The 26,824-nt window shown below is 42.2% G+C and overlaps 1 protein-coding gene across 1 annotated transcript in view; it reads left to right on the top strand.

Annotated features, from left to right (window-relative positions):
• Positions 1-18,804, top strand: part of AMOT (angiomotin) — a gene marked incomplete at both ends in the record, with an annotated part of 43,135 nt that extends 24,331 nt beyond the window's left edge. Inside the window, 6 exons of the mRNA XM_084258595.1 lie at positions 6,104-6,253; positions 7,495-7,685; positions 14,789-14,911; positions 15,686-15,918; positions 17,608-18,351; positions 18,707-18,804. Coding sequence (XP_084114721.1) covers positions 6,104-6,253; positions 7,495-7,685; positions 14,789-14,911; positions 15,686-15,918; positions 17,608-18,351; positions 18,707-18,804 — 1,539 coding nt within the window. The remainder of the gene's footprint in view (positions 1-6,103; positions 6,254-7,494; positions 7,686-14,788; positions 14,912-15,685; positions 15,919-17,607; positions 18,352-18,706) is intronic.
• Positions 18,805-26,824: the final 8,020 nt, after the last annotated feature.

Raw genomic sequence — 26,824 nt, 5'->3', positions numbered from 1 at the left:
GTGCTAATAGTCTGCCTCCTCCTTCTATTCATTTTTATATTTTTTTATTTATTCAGACTTTATTTCTTTAGAGCCCCTACATATGCATAGCTTCCCCCATCAGAATGGTACATTTCTTACAGTTGATCAACCTACATGGACACATAATCATCTGAAACCCCATACTTTACATTAGGGTTCACTCTTGGTATGGTGCAAGGGTCCACAAGGATTCACCAGGGTTCACTTTGGGTTTAGACGACTGTATCTATTATTATGGTATCACACATAGTATTTTCACTGCTCTAAAAATCCTATAGTCTGCCTCTTTGTTCTTATTTCCACCAATGTGTTTTCTAACACTTAGAAAATATTTCTGACTTTTATCCATTTTTTGATACATTATGAAATTAAAATGCAGACAGATTAGAAATACACATAGTATTTTCATTGCCCTAAAAATAGTGTATTCTGCCTATTTGTTCTTATTTCCACCTATGTACTTTCTAACACTTAGAAAATATTTTCAACTTTTATCCATTTTTGATAGATTATAAAATTAAAATGCAGACAGATTAGGTATTACAGTTAGTGTTATACCTAGGAGAAAATCCAGATCTCTTAATTCCAAAATATCCCACCCTATGTTTTATGCACAGGTGAATAAATGGGGACTAATCATTGTTAATTCACTTCCTTGCAGATGACTGAGAGATATGGGTGGCTTTAGGGACCCCAGAAGTAATTTTATATATAACCATTCTTTAAAAAATAATTTTGAAAGACATCCACAGTTGTTGGAAGGAGGGCAGAGATGCCATCACGTGGTATTCATTTGCAGGGATCAGATTTTCCTGAGTCAGAAAGCGGGGGGGGGGGGGTGTCAGGAAATGTGCCAAATGCTTGGGAAGGGGTTCAAATTATTGCAGAAATGCAATGGAAAAATATGAATGCGGTCAATAGTTTGCCTTTCTGCTGTGCTTTCTTCTGATTTTATATTTCCCATTGAAAATCTTATCTCTGAGTAGGAATGATTTGAAACCATTATCTTGACTTGCCAAGCAAAGTAAGTACATTTATGAATATGTTTACTGTTTATATTTGTAGTATTATGGCTAAGATATGCTATGCTCATTTTTATTCTTGTATTAGAGAGTTATTTAATAGTAACTGGTTACCAAGAATGTAGTGAACAATAAACTATAACTAGAACCTAGGAGAGATATAAAGGAAAACAGAAGGGCCTTGCCCTTAAGTGACTATGGGATACTGCCCTACAATGGGGCAGGGACTTTGTCTTATTTCCCATTACATCATTACTGCTCTTAGATGTGGAATAAGACCTGTCACATGATAAAAATTCAATAAATACCTCTTGAATGAATGAAAGAATCCACATATGAATTAAATCATACAAAATCACTGCTAATAGGGTAAACATTAGGAACTATGAGTATAGAGGCAAAAGAGTAGATTACAATAGATTGGACCTTGGGTGCAGCAGGACATGGGATGTGAGGGAATTTCAAGACCAAAATTAAAAGTGATTTAAGGAACGGCATTTGGAGAACATAGACTTAGGCTTAAGGAAGCCATGGGAAGGAAGTTTTAACAATTTTTGAAAATCGATATTTGGAAAGAAAACTTTTCCTCCATTCACTGAATATCCAGGGAAATTTGAGTAAATAATGGATTTACCTGACTTCTTCTAGAGGCACGTGGTACTAATCTCCAGCCTGAGCTGCTATCTTGGCTTTGGAAACTTTTCAAGTGGACTTTCATTTTCTAGAACACTAAAGACAGAAAAATAAATCATCTCGGTTCCTATAGAGAGTACACACATTATATGTTCAATCTTTTGGATGTACATATACACAAATTAAAGCAGTACTTGCATAGCAGTGTAATATACATCTGAAGAAGTATGAATCTATATCCCCAAATCATATACAATGTTGTAAAGCATAATTACCTCAAAAAATAACACAATAGGGGCCTCCCTGGTGGCACAGGCGTTAAAGTCTCAGCACTGGCTAGGGAAATACCCACATAGTGCTGCAGACCTCTGCTCTCACCCACTGCTCTCCTCAGCAGTGTATTTCAGTAGATCTGCCTTTTCTGCTCCCCATTCTGTCTCTGGTGAGTACTCTCAGCCCCCTGCACCTCTGGCCAACACCCCAGTTCTTCTATGCATAAAGTAAATAAAATAAATCTTTAAAAAACACACAATGAAAGAGAAAGACTACTAGAGATGGTCTGCAATTTTCTGTCTAGCCCAATGTTGTTGTTTTTAACTTAAACTAGTGGGCAGAGTGTTCCTAGAGAGGGATGCATGCCCAAAGGTATGCAGGGTGATCAGCAAGGGGTCCTCGGAAACCTTACATTACTTAACCCTGCTGAAGTGTCAGGTGTTGATAGATGATGGAACCGAGGTAAGAGGGTTTTCTAACTCCTAAACCACCCTTCATTTTTTCTTTAAACAAATGGGGGATCTGAGACTAAGAACAAGAAAGCAAGTTACCATTTAGAACAGAGCTAGGACTAGAATCAAAATTTTCTGATTACCATCTTGTCCCCTTACTTTTCATTTTGCTCTCAAATACAATTTCTAATTTGTGTATCTTTGTGCTTATGTGTATGTGAAGGGGTGAGCTCTTTCTAAGGGTCTTTAGGTAAACAATATGCATGATCATAAGTATTTCTTATAAAGTGGAAATGACCACAAGTCACGTCATTTTGATAGCGCGAATAGGAAGATAGAGGCCTCCATATCCCAGAAAAGAAAGGTGCTTGCTTCTAATTGTATCTCCAATGATACAGTGAAGTCTTTGTACCATAAAGATATCCATAGCTCTGTTTGGGGCTTAGCATTACTTTGTCTTCCTGGGGCAGATAGCTCTGTTTTCATGTCTTAGGTAGATATTGATGTAATAGTTTGTGGTATTGAGAGCATGAGAACCATGTCAAGGCTATCCTGGAGTGAATGTTCAAAGTTAAGAGGGCTAGAACGTATGTGACTTGGCATTAACTTTTTCTTGAAAAGAAAAACAACTTTGAGTACTGTTTGTACCAGACATTCTATTAAGGATTTTATGTGTTACCTCATTTGATCAGTATAGAGATAGAACATAGCATTATTATCTCCATGTTATAGATGAATGAATAAATGGAAGCACAGGGAGATTAAACAGCCTGGCTAAGTTTGCATACTTAGCGAGTAGGAGACAGCCAGGATTTGCCATCCTGGCTTCGGCATTCTGAGGCCAGAGCTAATGACCTTAATCATTTTACTGTCTCTGTCTTCACCTAAGGAAGGACAGCTGACATTTTTAATGGCATTGGAGGTGACGGTGGGGACCCAGGGTATCCTAACCTAACATTTGAGGATCTTAGCACAGAGGAGAGTTTATACAGGAGAAGCAGAAAAGGGTTGTATCATGATGAAGGTAAAAGTGAAGCATATAATAGAGGAATCAATAAACTACATAGACTTTTGTTCCTTTGCATAGCTAGATGGGATGTAAAAAGCATAGTTATGTAGAAGGTATCTGATTTTGTTGGTTGCGTCTATAGGGTCTTGCTTTGGTAGCACCCAAAAGCTGTCCTTTCCTACCCAATTTAAGAATTAAGCATTTACTTCAGGTGATCATGGTGTTTATGGGTGAACATCATTCTTTCTTCTTTTGAGGGAGGTTGGAGAATTTTGCCAGCAACAGCAGTTCTGGTATCTTGTAGAAAGTCATCCCAGGGGCAAAGCACAATGGGATTTTTCTTGACCTGCATATCTATCTACAGCCAAGTCACAAAACTCCCTGGGCTTTTTTTTTTTTTTTATTGTTTTTCCCTTCCAGAAGGTTGGCTCGGTGACTTCTATTGCCGGCGGTGCTTTTGCTAAGATATTAAGATTTTTCTTTCTCAAGAAAGGCCGAGTATGGAGAAATCCACCTGGCCCTGGACTGCTTGTTTTTCTGTTCTTGGAGCTTGCATTGCAGTACTTTGCCATCAAGGCAAGAACTGCATGCTATCTAAGTTTAATTGCCTTTAAGTATAACTGCTGTAAGCCTCAGTAATTATAGTTAGCATTCTCTGCATTAACATTGCAATGCTCCCCTAGGGTTTTCAGAGCTATTCTCAAATAAATGCATTCAACTTTAAATAGCTCATGAGGATTATAGAATCCAAAAGGTGAAGAAGGATAGAGGATATTTCCTCCTCTCCAATTATTCAAAGCTTAGCACATAAGACAGCAGAGGCCTCCATTGCCTAAAAGTTTCGATTGCCCTGGTCCATGTTGTTACAGATCGTCACATAGTCCAGGAGAGAATATGTGAGAGAAAGAGAATAATATTAAATCTATTGAGAGAAAGAGAATAATAATTTTGTGTGTTTGTTTCCTAGGAAAATATCTAAGGGATAAAAACTTTTAGCCTCACCTGGTTTATAAAACTAGATTGAACTAGAGGGCCTTGGACTGAGAGGAATTGTCAAGGAGGTATAGACAAAAATTGAAAGATTTCTTCTCCTAGTTACCTATGTAAAATATAGCACAGGTCTGATAGGAAAATATAATATAGGCTTTCTCCCCTGGAGAAAGTCCAGTAATTCTAATTTGGGAAGAGTATATTTATAAGACAAGGAATGTTTTTCTGTCAGTACATGCCAGTGCTCTCTGACTTGGATATTCTAGATAGCAGTGATTTGGACTCATTGCCATTAAAGAGTTACCTGACTTCTGCAATAGGGGAGTCAGGTGGCTTGACCCAGCTAAGTAGGTGCGGGCCATGTTGGTAGACAGGGCACCGTCTTACATTCCCACTATCTATCCACATAGATCAAGGGCTTAGGAATTTGTTGAAAAGTTAGAGTTGAGCTGAATTTCTGAATTTTCCTTTGATTTGATTGTGAGTATTTTCAGATTTCAATCTTAGTAGTGAAAATATTCCTAATCTCAGCTAACATAAAAGTGATAACAACAGACTTGGAAGAATGTGACCAACTTGGAAGAATTTCTGCCTTAGGAAGAGTATACGGGTTGATGTTTCTTAGCAAAGAGGTGCCCTCATGTATTCTGAGGAACATAATCTGCTCATTTACTAACTGGTTGGGAAAGCTGCCCTTTTCCCTATCTGCTCGGGTTCAGGGTGTAGGCCTTCTTTAAAGAGCTCCGAGCTCTTCCTCATTCCTTCAATCCCAAGGAGCCAGGATTTGCTTATAAATTACAAGAGAATAAAAGAATTCAAATATTTAGTCCCACTGTGCATCCACCTTTGCTTTTGGATGTGGCTCATGTTTAACTCATTCAGTCTTAGATTTGATTCATTCAGTTGCAGTCTTTAGGGATCATTAAAGGTCCTAGAAGGAAAATTGAGAAATTATAGTCCCATCTTGTCAACTTAGGCCCATGAGTGAGGCAGAAATGGCAAATAAGCTGTGATCTTTTAGTAAAGAACCAGCAAGGCAGTGCTCGTCACGAGACTAAACCATTACTTGGCTCCTGTAATCTTGAGGAGCAGAGACTTTCCAGCAGAGCAGTATTTGATTATATTAGGTAATTACCAGGGTCACAGATTTCAAAAAGACGATGTTAAGCTCCTTGTACCTTCAGCAGCAGTCCAGCCATTTTCTCTCACTTAGAGAAGAGGCAGCTGTATAGGGAGGTGGGCTTCCTTTCTGTATCAAATGAAATTTTTGATTTTTGAGCTAGAGAGTCCCTCTTTTTTAAATTAACATTTCCCTACTGCAACGACCAAAATTAAGATATACCTACTCCCAGAACATTCTAGTTTAGAGTGAAGAAGAACAGAGATAAAGATATTCATTAATGGAAACCTTAAAAATCTTCTCTTAAAAGTTTGCCATCCAAGACAGACACTACTGATGGGAATGTCATTGGGGGACAGAAGAGGCGATTAAAAGGGCGCTCCAATGCCTAGGCTGGTCACGTCTATGTATGATACTATAAGACAGTGTGTTAGTCATCGTGAAGGACCTTCTCACCATTCATTTTTTTAAAGCTGGCCAGGAAGAAATGAAATGCACCTTGGATTGGGGGTGGGGGGATGCATAAGCCTCCTTATTGTTCTCTTTCCTTCCATCTCCCAACTGTCCCAATTTGGATTTTCAGCTGAAAAAGAAGCAGGTGTATGTCGATAAGGTGGAGAAGATGCAGCAGGCCCTTGTACAGCTCCAGGCAGCCTGTGAAAAACGTGAGCAGTTGGAGCACCGTCTCCGGACACGACTGGAGAGGGAACTGGAATCCCTCAGAATTCAGCAGGTAAGGAGAACTTAAAGAAAATGAGATTATTTTCAGTTGCTTGTTTTTCAGTTGGTGTTTGACACGACACAAAAACCACAGTCTTGCTCATCTTTAGTTTTTTTTTTTAAAGATTTATTTATTTATTCATACAAGAACTGGGGTACAGGCCAGAGGTGTGGGAGGTGAGAGGATTCACCAGAGACAGAGTGGAGAACAGAACAGGCAGACTGACCGAAACACACTGTTGAGGGGAGCAGTGGGCAAGTCAGGAGAGTTCTGCTGCACCATGTGGATATCTCCCTGGCCGGGAATCGAACTCGTGCTGCAGTGGCTGCGAATAGCTTCATAGGTTGCATCTCAACCCCTTTAGTTTTTTGCCTCACCCGATCATGCTCCAAAGTGCCTCCCACTTGTAGACGAAGCCTACTTCCTTAGCTTTCTATCCCAGCCAAATCCTCAATGCCTCTTTTTAAAAATATTTATTTATTTAGCATAGAAAAACTGGACTGGGGTGTTACCAGAGATAGGGTGTGTGTGTGTATGTGTGTGAGTGAAAGGAGTCACCAGAGAGAGAGTGGGGAGCAGAACAGTCAGATGTACTGAAATACACTGCTAAGGGGAGCAGTGGGCAAGACAGGAGTGGTCTGCTGCACCATATGTGGGTTAGCTCCCCAGCTGAACTCAGGCCTTCATGGTGATAGTGCTGAGACTTAACCCCTAGGCCACCAAGGAGGCCCCCCTCAATGCCTCTTATCTTGCAACTTTTCTTTTCCTATGAATCCCGGAAACAGTAGACTCTGTAAGAAGTGAACATGGTAAGACAGAATCCTAGTATTTTAGAAGTGGAAATGGCCTTTAGAATCATGTAGCCATCTCCCACTTCATTCTTACATTCTTACATTCAAGACCCCGAGAAGGTGGTCTGATTCAGTTAAGGACATACAATTCTGGGGCAAGACTGGAACCAAATCGTAGCTTTCAAATCCCATTTCTATTGTGTACCAGGCAGGCAGGTGGGGACAGAGGTTTTTAAACCCTTGATTCACTTTCCGAGCTGAGTCACAATTTGATGTGGCATCTGTCCTGATCAAGGGCGTCTGCAATTCCAGCTCATGATAGTAAGTCCTGTGGCCTTCGGAGGAATCAGAAGTCAAACTGAAGTAACTCGGGCAGACATCCTTTCCAAGAATGGGGACTGTCTGAATGGGACTCGGTCCCCGCGGTTCTAACATGGGGTGTCTTGACATCTCCCCCAACAGCGCCAGGGCAACTCTCAGCCCACCAACATTTCAGAATACAATGCTGCTGCACTGATGGAGCTCCTGCGTGAGAAGGAGGAGAGGATCCTCGCCCTGGAAGCTGATATGACCAAGTGGGAGCAGAAGTACTTGGAGGAGAATGTGATGAGACATTTTGCTTTGGATGCTGCTGCCACCGTAGCTGCTCAGCGGTGAGTGGTTGGTTGGTGGAGTGTCACAGCCAGAAGAGCCTGTGCAGGGTGGAGAACAGAAAGGCAGCTGCTACTATTCAGAAATGATTGACAAATTAATTATTATTATTAATAGATTTTCAGTGTTTTTTTTTCTGTAATATTCTGTTATTCTCCCAGTTTTGGCTTAAGTGTGTTTTTTCCCCACTTAGTTATGGGGGGATTGAAAACTGTGGAGACACACGGTCAGGGATTTGAAAATTCATCTTGCTTTTGAACTTAATGGAATTATAGGTCAGCTTTCTCTAGAAGCCAGGCTGATTACAGATGGGGTCCACTGGACATCTGCACACCTCCCTCACCAAGGCCACCAATTCTTTCAGTCACATATGTAGGTGGTGTTGTTTAGCCCAGGACTGGAGTGTAAGCCTTTCCAGAGAAATGCCACTTAGAAACTAAATGTCACTCAGGGGCGGCTGCTGCCATTTGCTACGTCTGGCTTGTGCAAGGGAGGCTGAGGTGGTGCTGAACATGAATCCATCCCTGCCCTTAGAGAAGGTCTGTATTTGAAGGCCGCATTCTCTGTGCCCATGAGTTCACTTATGAGTTCATATGTAAGCGACCATTTTCCACCTGGCAAGGGAGAGGAAGTGGCAGGGGGTGGTCACCTTTTTTTTTTTTTTTTTAAATTTTAGGGCCTCCCTGGTGGCGCAGCGGTTGAGCGCTGGGTTGCGAAGCTGCCCGCAGCCTCTGCAGCACCGGTTCGATCCCCGGCTGCTCCCCGGCCACTGGAGGAGGGTCCCACATGGCGCTCAGACCTCTCCTGCCGCCCGCTGCTCCCCTCAGCAGTGTGCTTCGGTCCCTCTGCCTGCTCTGCTCCCCGCTCTGGCTCTGGCTCTGGTGAGTTCTCTCACCCTCCCGCGCTTCTGACTGTACCCAGTGCTTGTATAAATAAATAAATATTAAAAAAAAAAAAAGACATAGCACTTTAAAAAAAAAATAAAAAAAAATAAATTTTAGAGTTTTTTTTTTTTAAAGATTTTATTTATTTATTTATTCAAGCACTGGGTACAGTCAGAGGCACGGGAGGGTGAGAGGATTCACCAGAGCCAGAGTGGAGAACAGGACAGGTAGACTGATGAAGTACACTGCTGAGGGGAGCAGCCGGCGGCAGGAGAGGTCTGCGCACCATGTGGGACCCTCGGCGTTGGCCAGGGATTGAACCGCTGCACCACCAGGGAGGCCTGGGGTGTTCACCTTTTGCTTCTTCTTTGTTCCCCTTTCGACATTGTGAACGTGAATTATTGAACTTTGGAGGAAATGGTGTTCTTATCCAGTTTGTTTGTGGGACTGCCATTCAGAATCATCAGTTGGGAAGGGAAGAAACAACAAAAAGAAGTAAATTCAGATCAGAAGGTGATATAGTTTGCTGGCCATCCAGACTGCCTGGGTCTGGAATTGGGGATCTAAGGTGGGCTCTAGCATATTGCACCCAGATAGATCTCTCTCTAGAGAGTCATTAAACACCGCCATGTTATTTTTACCATTCTAAATTTGGTGAGCCAGCAGATCCTGGAAGTGCTTGTCAGACTGTCAGTTGGGATGTGAGTGTGGAGGGGTTGGCAGATACCTTTACCTTTGAGTGCTCGTACCAAATCAGAGGGAGGTCACTGCTTAGGAGGTAGCCTGGTGGTTTCTCCAGGAAGACATTGTCCATTACTTGATTGTGTTCTGCTTGTCTCCAGCTATCCCCTGTAAATCTGAAATAGATTGAAGTCGCTTGTGCCTTGATTTTGAGGTCCTCATGGGTGTAGGCCTACCAGTCTTTGTTTTCTGAGAAATGTGGGCTCACTGCATCCCCGTACACTACCAGAGTGCAACGAGAGCCAGCCCTGCTAGATGATGGTCAAGGAGTTAGTAGGCAGATTAAGTTGAATTAAGTGTAACTTTAGCTGCTAGCTCCTACGAAAACACCTGTCCTCACTGTTTGCTCAGAGGTAATTCATGAAACCCTAGCACTGAAAAGGAGATGCGGGGGGAATTTTGTCATCTTTGGGCAGAAACTTAGAAAGATGCAGCTCATGAAGAGGTGTAATCTGAGAAAACGTCAGAAAGCCAGGGTTCCTGGAGCTGGGAAGTTCCTGCTGAAATTCTCTTTAGAATAGACTCTAGGTCAAAATGCAGGAAAGAAACGGTCCCCTTTGTTCCTTCCTGGAAGGGTTTCAGTTTTGGGGGACCCCCCCTTTCAGATGAATTTATTTCCAGCATCTATTGTCTCCCATAAGATAGGTTTAATGTAAATCATATTTCTTTAAATCAGCAGGTAGAAATTTTCCATGCAATCACTGTTTTCAGTAAACTGTTCATGCTTATCATTTAATATGATAAACAGCAGCCAGTTCCCACCTAGTGGGAACACTTTATGATTGTCCCTTAGGCAAACATTCTGTGTCTGGATAGTGTACCCTTTGCATGCCTGTTAGTCCACCCCACAGGAGAAATTGAGAGATTGAGAAATTGTGTTCAAATTCCTATAAAATGAGAGAATTGGCCTTTTCTAGAATGTTATTTAAAAGGAGTCATATAGCATATAATCTTTGTTTGACCTCTGTAGCTTACCATAATTATTTTGAGGCTCATCTAATTTGATGCAACAATGTATTCCCTTTTATTGCTGAGTGGTGTTCCATGGTATGGCTTTTCCACAGTTTGCTTACCTATTCACTTGATCGTGGGTATTCTAATTGTTTCCGGTTTGGGGCCATTGTGAATAATAAAATACAGATTTTTAAATGTAAGAAAGGGCCATGGTCTGTCTTTTCTCAGGCGAGAAGACCTATTAGGTGATCTATTTATATACCCTTTCCAGCTCTTTGATTCAAAGAGCTCCTCTTGTCAGAGGGAAAGCTGTCAATGGAAGAAATCATTGCTATTCAAATGAAGACAAGATCAGGGTATGAAAAGCTAGAGTTGGCTTTAAAGGGTCTGGGATAGGTATTTTAATCAATATGGAAACTGCTGGTGTTGCCCTCTATCCTCAGATGCACCTAGACATCAGATAGGTCAGTGCTGTGTTTCTGGTCAGTTGTGTGGCTACGTGAATTTTACTCATTGATGAAAAGTTAAGAGGGCCCATATAGAAAATGAACTGATGACTGTTGGACTTATTTAAAATAAATATATGATACTTCAAATGTTTGTTTTGGTCAAAAGGCTGAGAATGTTCTCAAGCACATGTAGTGCTTACTATAAAAGGTACTCTGCTCTTCTAAGCAATTGACATTTATTGTTTATCCTCACAAAAGTTCTTTAAGTATTATTCAACATTCTACAGATGAAGGACCTGACACAGTGACAATTTAAATAGTTTGTACAAAATCACACACAGTTGCCAATGGCAGAAGAAGCAGGATTTAAATCTACATTTTTGACCTCTTAACCACTAATCTCTGCTGCTCTCAGATATAATGATTTCAAAAGTGGTGGCATAGGTCTTATTAACTGTACATGAGATGCTTTTTGAGACTTATTGTTTAGTCACTGAGATATATTAAAAGTAATCACAATAATATGGCCTGAATTAGAGCTCCACACTAATTGTTTTCCTAGATAGCCCTTTCTAGATGCTTAATATAGATGAGGAAAATTACTATCAAGTAGGAGTTCAGTCCCAGAAGAACGGATCTGACAATGCAGATTTTTAGTTTCAGCTCATAAATGGTGAATTTATTTCTGAAGAGCAGCAAGTAGATAAAAAAAGATAACACACACGATGGTCAGTTTGCATTTACTGTGTCAGGTTGCTGCTTTTCTCGGAATGTACAATGTTTTGTTTTGGGGGGGACAGAGGTAATTGAGAAAAAAGGAAGAAAGGGAAATAGGAAGACAGAAGCTGATCACCTCCTCAGCTTTTGTATTTTATGTTCTGTCTCAGTTATCTTATTCTCTACTATAGCTTCAGGCAATAATTCTGAGAGGAGGTTAGAATTTTCAACATATTTCAGATGTCACATAACCATTCATAAGACACTTTGACTCCATTGTAAGTAAAAGCAAAACCCATTATATTTCCCCCCAAATCTCCTTGGTTTCCTATCACAGAAAACGAGCAGTCTGCCATCTTTTCCAGACATTTGAATTAGAAACAACAAAGTTCTAATTCATTCTTCCCTCTCCCTAATGTCCACATTTAAATAGGTTCCAAGTTCCAGTGATTCTCCCTCCTGTAGCCTGTTTTCATTTCCCTAGCCACTTCACCGGTTCATTTTATCATTATCTCTTGCTGGGATGATTACAATAACCTCTCTGACTGGTTTGCCTGATTCCAGTGTACTGCCCTGCTAATCCCCCCATCACATTTCAGCAAGAGATAATGCTATCTTCCTAAAACACAGCTTGGATCATTTCATCCCCCTTCAAAAGCTTTAATAATTTGCAGTGCCTATTGGAATAAAGTCCAAACTCATTTCTGTAATAGTTAATTATTTACTCTTTTTGTCTCTTCTTATGAGTTTGCTGCAGTCGGGGACTAGTTTTATCCATGTCTCTCCACTCTGCAGCCTCTCAGTAACTTCAAACATGGTGCTCTGCTCATGGTTGAGTTCACATATTAAATAAACAAGAGAATGCCACCTATAGGAAAAGATGGACTTGAAGTTTAAAAGGCCACTAGATATTTTAATTAAGAGGTCATGGGCGACATTCTAGAAAGCCGTGTAAGTAATGTGATAGGAATAACCTTGTTGGAGAAAGGAGGAAGAGAGAGAAGCTGATTGTTGCCAGAAACTGTTTACTTAAGAATTTGAGATGGAGGATGTCAAATTCAGGGATATATGGTTTGGGGGTTGCAAGTCGTGCTTTCAGGCCTAGCATCCTTCTGATGAGCTTAAGGGTAGACTCAGATTGTTGGAAGTGAGCGGGTCAAGTTGATCCTTCAAACTGCTTTCTTGCTTTTGCTCAAGCCATTGGCTTAGCAACCCCAGCCTGCAAGAAGGAATATTGATACTGAAGGCCATCCTGGCATTTCTGTAGGAATTCACTAAGTGCCCCACATTCAGGCTCCATTCCTGAGGAGCTCACGGTTTCCATATCAATTAGCTGGCAGGGCTGAGTCCCCAAAACGGTCTTTTATGCAATGAAATTGGCAGGAAGCCAGCACTGGCTCCCCCAGTGACAACCTTATGCTCAAGTCCCCAGTAGCCATAGACACCATGCACTTTTGAGCGAGGCCTGGCTCCAAAGCCTCAGCCATCACTTTGCAACTCTGCACTACAGGAGTTGCCTCCATCATGATACCGAGAGCTGGAATTCTTTCAAATTATATTCTCTTGTATGTTATTCTTTCTGCCTATACATTTCTCTCTTAATAATGACTTTATTGACTGTTTTTACTGTGCCTGGCACTGTGTGTTTTACCTGCATATTTTTATTTTACCCCATGAGGTACAAGGTACAAGGACTATTACCCTTTCCAGTTTGCATATGAGGAGACGGAGGCTTAGCACAGTTAACTGACTTCCTGGACTCAGAGTTTGTTAGAGGCAGAGAACTTGGGCAAGCTGGGCTATGACTGCCTTGTAGATCATAGGATCACAGGATATGTCCTGTGCTCTTAGCACTACTCCGTATTGCTTCCTCTTGGTTACTCTGCAGCACAGAAGTTATCCCTAGTAGGACTGCAAGCCAGTGAGCTGCCCCAGGGGAAGCATAGAATTCTGAGAAACTGAAGTATTTTGAACACAGCACATGCTGAGAACCACTATAGTCCTTTCTCTTCTTGCTGTCCAGCTAGTGCACTGTTCACATAAATTATTTCAGCCTTGCATATAAGGTGCAAACATTTTGGGAAATGGTAATTTTGCAGAAGTTCATCAGAATTCTCCAGCTTTAATACCAATTTTTCACCTCTTCATTCCCCTGCCCCTTCACCCTCCTCAGTACTGGTCACAGTCTGTAAGTGGTCACAGACTCTAAGCTAAGAGAACAAAGCTAGCTGCCAGCAGAAAATATGCCTGGAGTTCTTCCACAGATCCTCGTTCTCATAGGAAGTATAACGAAGCAGTGCCAGTTCATTGTTTTCTAGGCCCATTGTCTGATTTCCTTTAAGAGCAATATAATTACATCAATATTCTCCCTAATCCTTTTTTTTTCTTTCGGTCTAAGTTACTCAAATAGGATCCAGTTTTCTCCATTCTCTTCCCTCTTAGTTGTAAATGAGCTAAATGAAAGAAGCATGACCTGAGTTATCAGGAAAATATAGGATTCCCATATTTCCTTTTCCTGTGCTGTGTAGACAGCCACCTTGCCCATGAGCTAGACACTCCCCTCCCCTCCTCTCCCCTCCTCTCCCCTCCCCTCCCCTCCCCTCTTCTCTGTTCACCTCTCCTTTCCCTTCCCCTCCCACACTCAGTCCTCTCCTCATTAATTAATCTTTGACTTAATGTCCTGAGACATGTTTAGTTGAAACATGATGGTCCCTCATGCAGTTGGAACTCTGGCCGAGAATAGTCACTTATTTGGAGTAGACTCATTAACTTGGTGCTAGAATGTTCCAGATGTAGGTTAGATAGGAACCAGGTGGCTTTGACGCAAAGTTCCTGCTTCTCACTCAGCTCACATGCCCTATCTGGTGCTACCTGTTGACATATCTACAGTTTGTTTCTAGTACTCAGATATAGCTACTATTGTCTGTAACAATACATTTGCTGATTTCCTTATCCCCTTCATGACTGTCATAAGAATAAAGTGGAAATCTAATATAAATAATAATATAAAATATAAAATAAATATCTTCCTACTGCCTGGTCATGATCTGAAAACTTGAAGGGACTCTGCCAGCAGGCTTTGGGAGAATGTCTGTCTAGTTCTGAAGGCAAACCTGTCTGCATCTCATAGAACTTCACTGACTTTTACAACTATGTCCATATCAGTAATCTCTTCTAGAATTGAAAGCTGAACCCTTTTGATCTTGGAAGCTCTTATCAGGATGTCACTTAGAAACCAATGTTCCTGATGAGTTTGCTCCCAGGTTAGGGTATTCCAGCAATACCTTTGACACAGGAGGGAACTAGGATTCATTGATTTTGCTGCCTTCCCATCATTATTGCTGCTATTTTCTTTCTCAGGGACACAACAGTCATCAGCCACTCTCCTAACACCAGCTATGATACAGCTCTAGAGGCTCGCATCCAGAAGGAAGAGGAAGAAATCTTGATGGCCAACAAGCGTTGCCTTGACATGGAGGGCAGGTAAAATGTTGATCTAGTCTATGGTTGATCTAAAAAATTGGTATAGAGACCAGATATGCCAGCAGAGAAAGGTACACATTTTCACTCAGGGCTGGGAAACCTGATACTGCAGCCATCCCCAACCTCTGCACCCCTGCACTCCTGCCAATCTGTTACTTAGGATTTGAGTTGTGACGACTTTTGCCTTGCTGATTCCTATGAACTCTGGAATTCTGAGTAGCATTACTTTCCCCATTGACCTTGGTGATTTTTTTCCATCTGCTCTGTGCCAGAACCGAATTGTTGGCATTTACACTCTAGGATTTTCTTTCTAGCACTGCACCTCAACTCTGTGATACAGCAGAGTGCTCCACAAAGGAACATTCATTCAAATAGGGGAGTAGGATACCTGATGTCTCTTGTAAACTCATGAACGTTTATTTAAACCTGAAAGTTGTGCCCCATTCATAAAAGTACTCATGTTCTCATTGAGTCCATCACTTCCAGTGACTCAGATTCTTCACTTATAGCACCCACTGTGGTCTTTCTTTTTGCTGATATTTTACTTTGGCCTCTTAAGATTTAAGCAACAACGTCTGGATGCTCTTGCATCCGTTGAAGTGTGCAGAAATGCATTTTAAAAATGTACTACACTCATCCTGTGTCTTCCAGCTCAGAAATAAGGAGACCACCCTTTAGTTGGAACGGTAATGGAAGTTCAAGTTCATGTCAGCAGTGAGAATTGAACATGAGGTGACAATCGGTCTTTATATGTTCTTTGTCATTGCCTCCTAGGATTAAGACCCTTCACGCCCAGATTATTGAGAAGGATGCCATGATCAAAGTGCTCCAGCAGCGTTCCCGGAAAGAGCCAAGTAAGACAGAGCAGCTCTCGTCCATGCGCCCAGCAAAGTCTCTGATGTCCATTTCCAATGCTGGATCAGGCTTGCTCTCCCACTCTTCCACCCTGACTGGCACGCCCATCATGGAGGAGAAGAGGGATGACAAGAGCTGGAAGGGAAGCCTGGGTAATGACAGTGAATAAGGAAAATTCAAGCGACACGTTTATTATTTTTTTTAAACATTTATTTATTTATTTATACAAGCACTGGGTACAGTCAGAAGCGCGGGAGGGTGAGAGGATTCACCAGACCCAGAGCGGGGAGCAGAACGGGCAGACTGACGAAGTACACTGCTGAGGGGAGCAGCGGGCGGCAGGAGAGGTCTGCGCGCCATGTGGGACCCTCGCCGGTGGCCAGGGATTGAACCGGCGCTGCAGAGGCTGCAGGCAGCTTCGCAGCCCAGCACTGAACTGCTGCGCCACCGGGGAGGCCCTAAAGTGACACGTTTAAAGGGAACCCTGATTGGGCCTCCCCTGGTGGCGCAGCGGTTGAGCGCTGGGCTGCGAAGCTGCCCGCAGCCTCTGCAGCGCCGGTTCAATCCCTGGCCACCGGCGAGGGTCCCACATGGCGCGCAGACCTCTCCTGCCGCCCGCTGCTCCCCTCAGCAGTGTACTTCGTCAGTCTGCCCGTTCTGCTCCCCGCTCTGGCTCTGGTGAATTCTCTCACCCTCCCGCGCTTCTGACTGTACCCAGTGCTTGAATAAATAAATAAATTAAAAAAAATAATAAAGGGAACCCCTATTTAGATAGCCGTCCATGTAGCAAGGAAAGGGGTTAATAATACAGATTCCAGAGAGGAAGACACACTAGATCAGGTTTTGTCCTCCTGAGAGGAAAACTGCACACTAAGCAGCTCCTCCACACTCAATTTTCATTGATGCTGAGAGAACATTGATAGAAGCCAAGGCTTTAGAAGAATCCTGAGTTCTCTTTGGTTGGGAAGAAAGACAGCTTCAGTTTTCTCTAATCATTTCTCAGATTTGACCTTTGTCCTGGCGGGACCTTTTTGTCTTTGTCCAAAGCCCATGCACCATTCATGTCATTCAAAATGCCAAAATTCCCAATTTTTTCTGTGTTCCTTCCTCCCATATAATAGGAGGACTGGGAGTTCCAGGGAAGCTAACTAGAGCCGGGTGGCAGGTTTTTGTGACCAGAATGTTCTGAGATGAGAACAGAATGTACTTTTTCTTTCCATTCGTTCTCCACTCATCAAAAGCCCAGAAGTATTGTGGCTACCACAAGGCACATTTTTCAAGTCTGAGGAAGCAAGCTATATATTTTTTTTATTTTCCATCTTTTTGTTCCAAATACCTTTCTTGGCCCTCTGGCACTTGCACTGTCCTTTGACTAGAGGAGGCGTTTGGGGGACCATGATCGTGTTTCGAACCTTAGATTACACAGTTATTATCATGTTCATCTATGACCACAGACTTCTTTCCCTCTGATCCTTTCTACCTGTCTGATAGTGGATGGTATTGGTTATAAGTGAAACTGTGGAGAAGTGTTCTGACGACTTGGTAGAAATCAATCACTTTTGGGAAAATACATGAAAACAGATACCAGGACACTTAAAGCTTTAATACATTGATTCATTGTGCTGGGGGTTGGAATGAGAACCAAAGGAATCCACTAAATTTGAAAGGAACTTTTAGCTGTGATAGGAGGCTCCTGACCACTGGATTCTTGCATGATAAGGATTTTAGACTTGAGTCCAGTGCAGAATTCTCCTGAATCTCCAGCAAGGAAGAAGGAAATCAGAGGTCTGTATTTGTATAACCTACAGTTTTCTAACCTCTTTCACTCTTTTCTTTTGCAGGGATCCTTCTGGGTGGAGACTACCGTGGGGAATCTATCCCTTCTACACCCTCACCGGTGCCGCCCTCAACTCCCCTGCTCTCAGCTCACTCTAAGACGGGCAGCCGAGACTGCAGCACCCAAACAGAACGGGGAACGGAACCGAACAAAACCACAGCTGTTGCTCACATCTCTGTTCCTGCTCCAGTTGCTGCTGCCGCCACTGCTGCTGCCATCACTGCCAATGCTGCCACCAATACTGCCACCGCTGCCACCAACACCACCACCATGGTAGCTGCTCCAGTTGCTGCTGCTGCACCAGCTGTTGCTGCTGCCACTGCCACCCCACCGCCAGCAACTGCTGCTCTTGCTGCTGCTGTTTCTCCAGCTGCTGCTGCTCAGATTCCAGCTGCTGCCTCTGCTGTTGCTCCTGCTGCTCCTGCTCCTACTCCTGCTCCTGCTGCTGCTGCCGCTGCTGTTGCCGTCGCTGCTGCTGCTGCTGCCGCTGCTGCTGTTCAGGTTGCTCCAGCTGCTTCGGCTCCGGTTCCAGCTCCAGCTTCAACTCCGGTTCCGGCTCCAGCAGCGGCTCAAGCTTCTGCTCCAGCTCCGACTCAGGCACCAACTCCAGCTCCGACTGTGGCTGCTACTCCATCTCCGGCTTCAGCTCCAGCTGTGGGTCCGTCTGAGGCTCCTGCAAGTCCAGCTGCCGGTTCTGGACCACGTCGTTTGTCTATACCAAGTCTGACCTGCAATCCAGACAAGACGGGTAATGTTTCTTCCTCCCTGACAGGGGACTTTCAGTCCCGTCTGCAATGATCGATCTGTTTGCTGGCGCCTGCTCTCCCGCCACAGTGGGTCAATGGGAAAGGGTTTCTCATGTTGTAAAGGGAACTAATCTGAAGAGATAATGGCAGAGTCTGGAAATGACTCTTGGGCATGGCGTGGGAATGGGAATGAGTAAAGGTGGTTCTCCCAGCAGAAGTCCGTGCTCAGGTGAATAATGGGGGGTGGCAGGCATCATCCCCTCTGCCGTTGGCTTCATGGGGGCTCTAAAGCTATTTCTAGAAATCTGAGTTTTTACCTTGTCCCTAAATCCTTTCCAACCCTTTATTTCCTTTCAGATGGCCCTGTTTTCCACTGCAATACTCTGGAAAGAAAAGCTGCCATTCAGATCCTGGGACAGGAGCCTGATGCAGAGATGGTGGAATATCTCATCTGAAGGGCCTAGTCAAGAGTTGCAGTTTATCAGCAAGAATGCTTTTAATCATTTTTCCCTTTTGTTGTTCTTATGTTGAGGGTGAAGACAAGGGTGGGGGGATGTTTTTTAAGGACCTTTTTACTGAAACAACATAGTACTTAAGTAATACCATACGAGTTCCAGCCTCTTCTGGTACACTTAGTGTGTACTTTTAAAGACAAATTAATCAGAATGTGCTCTAAGGTTTATTGTGGGGATTTATAAAAATACTGGGACTTGTGATAGCTGGATATATGCCAATAATTTCAATCTTCTTAAATTTGTCTAGCATTTCCATACTTCAGATCATTTTTCATTGAAGAGCACAGTATGTTTGAAAGACAGTTTGTAACATGTAGTTCAGAAGCGGGAAGCCGAAGAGAATTTGTGTGCGTGCTGTTTTGCATTGTTACCATCTAGACAGCATCCAGAGAGAGCTCTCACCTTGGGCTCATGAAAGGAAATAGTTTTAGGAGCTAGATAAGCTGGAGAAAAGGCAAGGGGTACTAGAATGTGGACGGGTGCTGGAGCTAATTTTCCCTTCCAATTCCCAGCTGCCCTGTGCCAGAGAATTGTGTTTATTTCATTTCAGTGGTGCTTTGGAAGTGGATTCTTTTGGTTCCCTCCTGGAGGTTAATACATTCATATATATACTTGGGAGTAATTTATGCATTTGGATAATTAATATATTGCTTTCAGATGCTAGGAAAGTAAGTTAGCTGAGTGATATACAACTTCCTCTCTCTTAGGGGGAGTGAGACCATCAGAGGCCTTAATGGATTGTTGCATGAGTTGCTGTGTGCAGACTTTTGTGGTCAGTTTGTAGCCAGGAACACAGCTCACTGACTTTTCCTGAGACCAGTCTGCCTTGTGTTCATTTCTTCTCCAGCACAGATTCACTGGCTAGGTCACCAGTCTCAAATTGCCAATCATTTGCAAAATGAGGAAGCATTTTTGGTGACCGGTCAAATGCTTTGAATTTCTGGTGACTTCTTTGAAATTACTTCTCTTTTCCCAAATTCTTAGCATGACATCTTAAAAGGCATATTTGCCTCGTACCTCCAAGGGAATAGCATCAGAAGCCCAAAGTACTGTGCTGCAGTTGCAGGAGAGGTGGGCTACAGCAGTATACTTAACTACTTCTTCTCACTGCCAGTGACTCCATCTTGGAATACCTTCTGGAGAGCAACAGAAAATGCACGTGCAGGCAAGGACCAAGGAGGCCATGGTTCCAGGCTCTGCCAGAGGGGCTGTCCCCAGAAACAGAAGGGCTGCCTTTTGCCATAGGCCTCTGGTCTGTGTCACCTCTCTGCCCTTCATTAAGGTGACAAATCTACAGACAGTCTCATTAAGATCAGTTTTTTAGGGGTTTGGGAGGGTGAAGGGAGGGGGGGAGTTAGATGAGGGTTGGGGCTTAGAGGTTTGGGGATGTATTAGTTAGAAACCAGATTAATAGAAGAAATAGGCCTGATATATTACATCATGAAGCATAGTGGCTGGAATGAACTTTAGCAATATAGCCCCACCCCCTCATTTTAGTGATGAGGAATCTGAGACCTGGAAATATTTAGTGACTTCAAGATCACAGCTGTCTACTCTGCCAATTACCTTGCTTATTATGGGAAACCATTTTATATTTTCAAAAACCCCAAAAACCTCATTTTAAGAAAAGGCATCTTTGTGATCTGGGCCTGTGTGTATTTTGTAAAATGCCCCTGATTTGAGCAGTTTGTCCAGATTTCTAAATTTTTCTCTTGCCTCTCTTGAAGTGCCTTTGCAAGGTTTTTCCCTTTCCTGATCCTTATTTCAATACTGAGTCACATGAAGGATCCCCTTAAGAATCAACCTCACTTCTCTTGCTGTCTCAGATCATTTTATAGGGTTTTCCTCTGTGAGTATGGGAATGGCACAGTTAACAGCATTGTTATATTTTTCCTAACTATCTTCCCAATGAATTATTTTGTGTGGTGTGTGTATGTGTGTGTATCTAGAGAGAGAGAGAGAAGAGAGGAAGGGTGATGTGATTTTTTAGCCAGTCATGACATTTTCAATAATGACGTGATCATACTACATATTCGTGCTCAGTTATCAAGTGAATCCCAAATAGAGTTAGAGGTGCCGTTGTGTTCATACTCATACCTATTACCTTTTAGTCATAAGGAAAAAAACCTCAACTATTAAAAATAACAACTAGCACATTTCAGGAGAACTACTTTCTATCCACATAAATACATCAAAATAAAAAAAAAACCCATATCCACTCCTTTCATGGTTATAGCACATGGCCAGAATTTTTGCTAGCCCTGGGAACCATGACTTGAACCACATTTTGTAAGGTGACAGTTGTCATACATTCCACACGGTGTGGCAGCCATCTCTTTAGACTTGTATATTTGGGAAAGGAAGAAGTCCTTGCAAAGTATTGTGAACTTTCCACAACATCTCTGCCCCCTCACACCAGAGGCAGTCCTTTTTGGCTGTGTTTAATCCTAGGTAATTTGCTAAAATAATATAGTGCATCTAAGAGATGGAAGAAGTCCATGTCAGTGTATTATGTTTACGAAGAAGATAGATTCAGCCTTTTCATAAAGTCTCTAATAGGTGTCATTTTAAAAATTCAGGTTTATGGGAGAAATCTCAAGTTAGCCACCTTTTCACAATAGTGTGGATGTAACATTTGGGGGATCTTTCCAGGCTCCCACTTATCTATGCATTTTAGTGTCACCTGAGGACATAAGGGTGACCTTGTTGTCTTAACATATATGGCCTGGTGGTCTCTGGGGACCTTCTAAGTCAGTTGCACCCCGATGTCCCCTGTTCAGAAAAACTTCATTAGAACAAACTTTACTTGATATAAAATTCCTCTTAATTTTCTTATTAAATAAATGTAGCTTGAACATGCTTCTAAAATCATGTATTTTGATTATTGTTTTAATGAAGGATTTATTTTCAATGCTGCTCTTGAGTTTCAGGATGACAGGCTAACGGGAACCTGAAATATCTGCCATAGGAATCCTATGAGATCTGTTGCATTCTCTTTTCTTTGTTATGCTGTTGGGTGGGTACAATTATTTGAAATGAACAAACTGTGCAAACTACTTTCTATGAAGAGCTTAAACACTCACATGCATCAACTTTTATAAATTATAATCTCATATGTGTTAGCCATGCACTCTCCTGTTATCTCAATTGCTCGTTCACATATGGAATGTGTTAGTTAAAATGTGTGCATTCTTACTGAACATGTTTTCAAAGGAAGGCATCAGCTATGGGCTAATTGCCACCGATTGCAGCCCGCCATGATCCTTGGAAATATATCTTCCAAGTGCCATCCATCATCAGTAGAACAAGTGTTGGGAGTTTGTTTATTTTTTTCGGGTAGCAACGATGGGTTTACACGCAGCCCTCAAACCTCCTCCTGGCCTCCCTTGTGATTAATGGCATGTGTTTGTAAAATGAATAGGTGGGGTTGGCAGATGTCTGGAGAAGAATTGCCTTTGCTTTGAAATGTATGTGGCCCCCTAATGATTGAGACCCCGTTCTGTAATCAACTGAGCTAGTTCCAATAAAGTTAAGCAGGTTTGAATCCACTTGTGCCTATCTTTTCACTGACAATAAAGTTAGCTATTTTAAAATGCATTAGTGTGTGGGAAATGCTTTGGTGTTTACCCAACAGAGATTTTGTTTGTGCAGTATCAGTGATTACTTCCAATTCAGTATGCAGTGAAATTGCCTTTTAAAGGGCAGCATGCAGCAGAATTTGCATTTGCTTAAAGTATGGAATGTGATTATAAAGCATTAAGACAACACCGCTGGCCACATGCTCTAATCGGTTCCTTTATATATTCAGGCGGCATATATTAAAAGCTTTGCATCTTTTTATCTCCTGGTTCTGAGGGATAAAATGATGGCCACCCAAAGCAGAGGATTCATCCTTTGGTTAGCATTTTGGAAGGCTCCTTGATGTTCTTTTGTACCCTTGTTCTTATGCCAATTCATCAGTTTTGGTTGAGGGAGCTTGTTATTAAAAGCAAATCAAAACCACAAACAAGTTGGCTTTTTTTCTTTTTTCACTGAAAATGTTAAAGCTGCCTTTACACAGCCTTCCCTGAAGGCCCCTTTTTACCACTGAGCCTCAGCCGTCACTGGGGAGGATAAGATCCCGGTGGGCTTTGAAATGACACTTTCACATTTTTACAGTGAAATTGGCTTGATGGGTGTTGAAAAACAGACACAGTATAGGTGGAAAAGGTATATAATTAATTTAACTCTAAACTCCATTTTTTATTAAGTTGGCCTGCATTCTCTACATGTTTATGATGGATGCTTTGAAAAGTATACGTGCGAAAGCCCAGCCTTTTTTTTTTTTAAAGATTTATTTATTTATACAAGAACTGGGGTACAGTCAGAGGCACGGAAGGGTGAGAGAATTCACCAAAGGCAGAGCAGGGAGCAGAACAGGCAGACTAACTTAAATACACTGCTGAGGGGAGCAGCGGGCAAGACAGGAGAGGTCTGCCGTGCCATATGGGTATCTCCCTGGCCAGCCGGGAATCGAACCCTCGCTGCAGAGGCTGTGGACAGCTTCACAGCGCTGCGCTCAACCCGCTGTGCCACCGGGGAGGCCCAGCCTTTTTTTTCAGGACAACGGAGATGGTGTTAAACACACCTTACCAGTTTTGGAATCATTACATTTAGAAACATACCATACCTAGTTCTTAATGACCGCTTATTTGTGGCATGAAAAAGCAAGTGTTCCTTCTACAGTGACCCAAATCAGCATGTTCATCTAAGCAAACATGCTAAACAGGAATATTTTTAAATATTACTAAGTATCAAAGCTGAACTGATGGTCTGTGTGGTACCTTCCATCTTCCATTCCATGGTCCTTACCTACTGTGATAAATGATCTACACAGTTTATAGGAGTTTCCCCCACCCTCCACCTCCATCTTGCTCTGTAGGGTTTTTTTTTTTTAAGATTTATTCATCCATGCATACAAGAGGTACAGGCCAGAGATGCAGGGGGTGAGAGGACTCACCTGAGACAGAGTGGGAAGCAGAACAGGCAGACGGACTGAAATACACTGCTGAGGGGAGCATCAGGCGAGTCAGGAAAGGTCTGCTGCTCCATGTGGGCTGCTCCCTGGCTGGCTGGCGATTGCCTCATAGTGCAGTGCTTAACCCCTTGAGCCAACAGGGAGGCCCCCTGTAGGTTTTCATTGGGGAAAAAAGCTAAGTGATTTGGACTTCTTCGAATACTCTACATTGATTGGCAGTTGTGCTGCTATTTGTTGGTGTCCAAGAAGAAAAGTGTTGTCCACAACACCAAAATTTCACACCACATTACAGGTAATCACTCTTCCCTCAGATGCACAAACTGACCAAGCTCAGGGTATTTATTTTCACCCCCATGTTATTTTTTTTTCCCCGTTTGTCTGTTTCTTCTATCAATGTTTTCTTCAGGCACAGGTGAATTATTGAGCAACTTCTTAAATGTTGCAATTATATAAAAGACTCCCAATTAAAAAAAATAAGGTCCATTGTCGGGAAAACCACACATATACGCACATACACACATTGTTTATTGTGGTACAAGAAATGGAACAAGTTGGAAGATATAAGACTAGCACAAGGGAGATCATAGTGGTGTGGCACAGGGAAAGTAGCTGTGGTCAGGGCAACTATGCTGAGCTTTGCAGGATGTGTATCCCTTAACCTGGTGAACTAGGGGAAGAATTCCATATGAAGAATAGTGTGTGCAAAGGCAGTCTGATTTTGTCAGACCTACAATCAAATGAAGACTGTGTTTCTAAGATCAAAGGCCCTAGAGAAGTGCTCTGAATTTTAACAACCTCTTAATGGAAACATAGCAACTCACTCAATTAGGTGGTAGAACATACCGGTTCAGATGTCAAAAGAACATGGCATTCTAGTCTTAGGTCTGTGGCTAAACAGATGACTACCTGGGACAAATTCTTAATAAGACCAAATTCTTAAAAAGACCAGAGACACATTGTTAATAAGATCAGAGAGGTTTCTCAATAAATGGGGACAAATACCTACTGAGAATATAAAAAGATGCCAATCCAAAAAATGGGCTGAATATACAAAGATGAAATGTTTTAATTAGTTATTGAAGAAAATTTCTGGGGCCTCCCTGGTGGCATAGGGTTAAGTCTCAGCACTATCACCACTGTAGCTTGAGTTCGATCCCCAGTCAGGGTGCTAACCCACATATGGGACAGCAGACCTCTCCTGTCTCACCCGCTGCTCCCCTTAGCAGTGTATTTCAGTAGACCTGTCTGTTCTGCTCCCCACTCTGTCTCTGGTGAATCCTCTCACTCCCCACACCTCTGGCATGCACCCCAGTTCTATGCATGAATAAATAAATCTTTAAAAAATAAAGAAAATTTCATACACATGGAAATAGTGGAAAGCACCTCCATGTAGCCATTATTGGGCATTAAAAATTATTGACACATGGCAAGTCTTGCTTCATTTATCATCCCCACCTTTCCATCCCATATTATTTGAAACACATCCCATGTGTCATAGTATATCATCCATAAATAAGTCAATATACAGGAAGACGAAGTTTTCAATAATGAAAAATGTAAAATTGCCTTATCTGGAGCCAAAATGTATAACCTCTTTGACACTTAAAAGAAGTGGACACCACATGCAATGTGTGCAGCCCTTCCCAACTTGACTATTGCAAATAATGTTGCAGTGAACATAGGAGTGTATATATCCCTCCAAATTAGTGGTTTTTGCAATCTTGGAGTAGATACCTAGGAGTGGAATTGGTGGATCATATGGTAGATCTATTTTTAACTTTTCAGCAAAGGTTATATTATTTTCCACAGGGGCTAGACCAGTCTATATTCCCACCAACAGTGTACGAGGGTTCCTTTTTATCCACACCCTTGCCAACTCTTGCGGTTTCTCATTTTTTTGATGTGGGCCATTTTCACAGAAATGAGGTCATATCTCATTCTGGCTTTGATATGCGTTTTCCTGATGATAAGTGGTGATGAGCATTTTTTCATTGCCTGTTGACCATCCATGTGTCTTCAGTGGAAAAGTGTGTATTTAGCTCTTCTGCTCATTTTTATATTGTGTTTTCTTTTTGTTGATTTGTATGAGTTCTTTTTTTGTAGATCTTGGATATTGGTCCCTGTCAGATGTATGATTCAAGTATCTTCTATGTGGTAGGATGTTTTTTTGCTTTAATGCTAGTTCTTGTTGTTGTTGTTGTCCAGAGCTTTTTGGTTTGATGAATTCCCATTTATTTTTTTTAAAGATTTATTTATTTATACATACAAGACCTGGGGTACAGGCCAGAGACAGAATGGGAAACAGAACAGGCAGATTGACTGAAATACACTGCTGAGGGGAGCAGCGAGCGAGTCAGGAGAGGTCTGCTGTGCCATGTGAGTAGCTTCCTGGCCGGGGCTCGAACTAGTGCTGCAGTGGCTGTGGATAGCTTCATAGGTTGCATCTTAACTCCTTGCACCACCAGGGAGGCCCCTATTCCCATTTATTTTTGCTTTTGTTTACCTTGTTGTTGCATCAAGTTCTCAAAGACATCCCTGATAGCAATGTCATTGAGTGTTTTGCTTATATTTCCTTCTATGTATTTTATGTTTTTAGGTCTTACAGCCAAATTTTTAATTCATTTTGAGTTAATTTTTGTGTATGTTGTGACAGAGTGGTCTAGTTTCTTTCTTTCTTTTTTTTTTTTTTTTGCACTTTCCCTTATCCTGTTGTTTGAGATAATACCTAGGAATTTGCATTTTAACGAGTTTCCCAGGGGAATTTCATGTAGCTTGTCTTGATATTACATACTTTGAAAGACTCTATCCAAGGCTTCACTGGTACCTACCTTACTTCCCTTCCCCACTGCAGTTTCCCTACTACATAATAGATTCCCACCTGCATGGAGTTAAATGAGTAAATCTAGTTTGGACATTAGTTATCCTCAAACACACCCTTTCTTC

Source organism: Talpa europaea (assembly GCF_964194135.1).
Source record: "Talpa europaea genome assembly, chromosome: X".
NCBI classification, from domain to species: domain Eukaryota; kingdom Metazoa; phylum Chordata; class Mammalia; order Eulipotyphla; family Talpidae; genus Talpa; species Talpa europaea.
The sequence above is the reverse complement of the archived record's forward strand: the minus strand, read 5'-3'. Positions and strand labels throughout refer to the sequence as shown.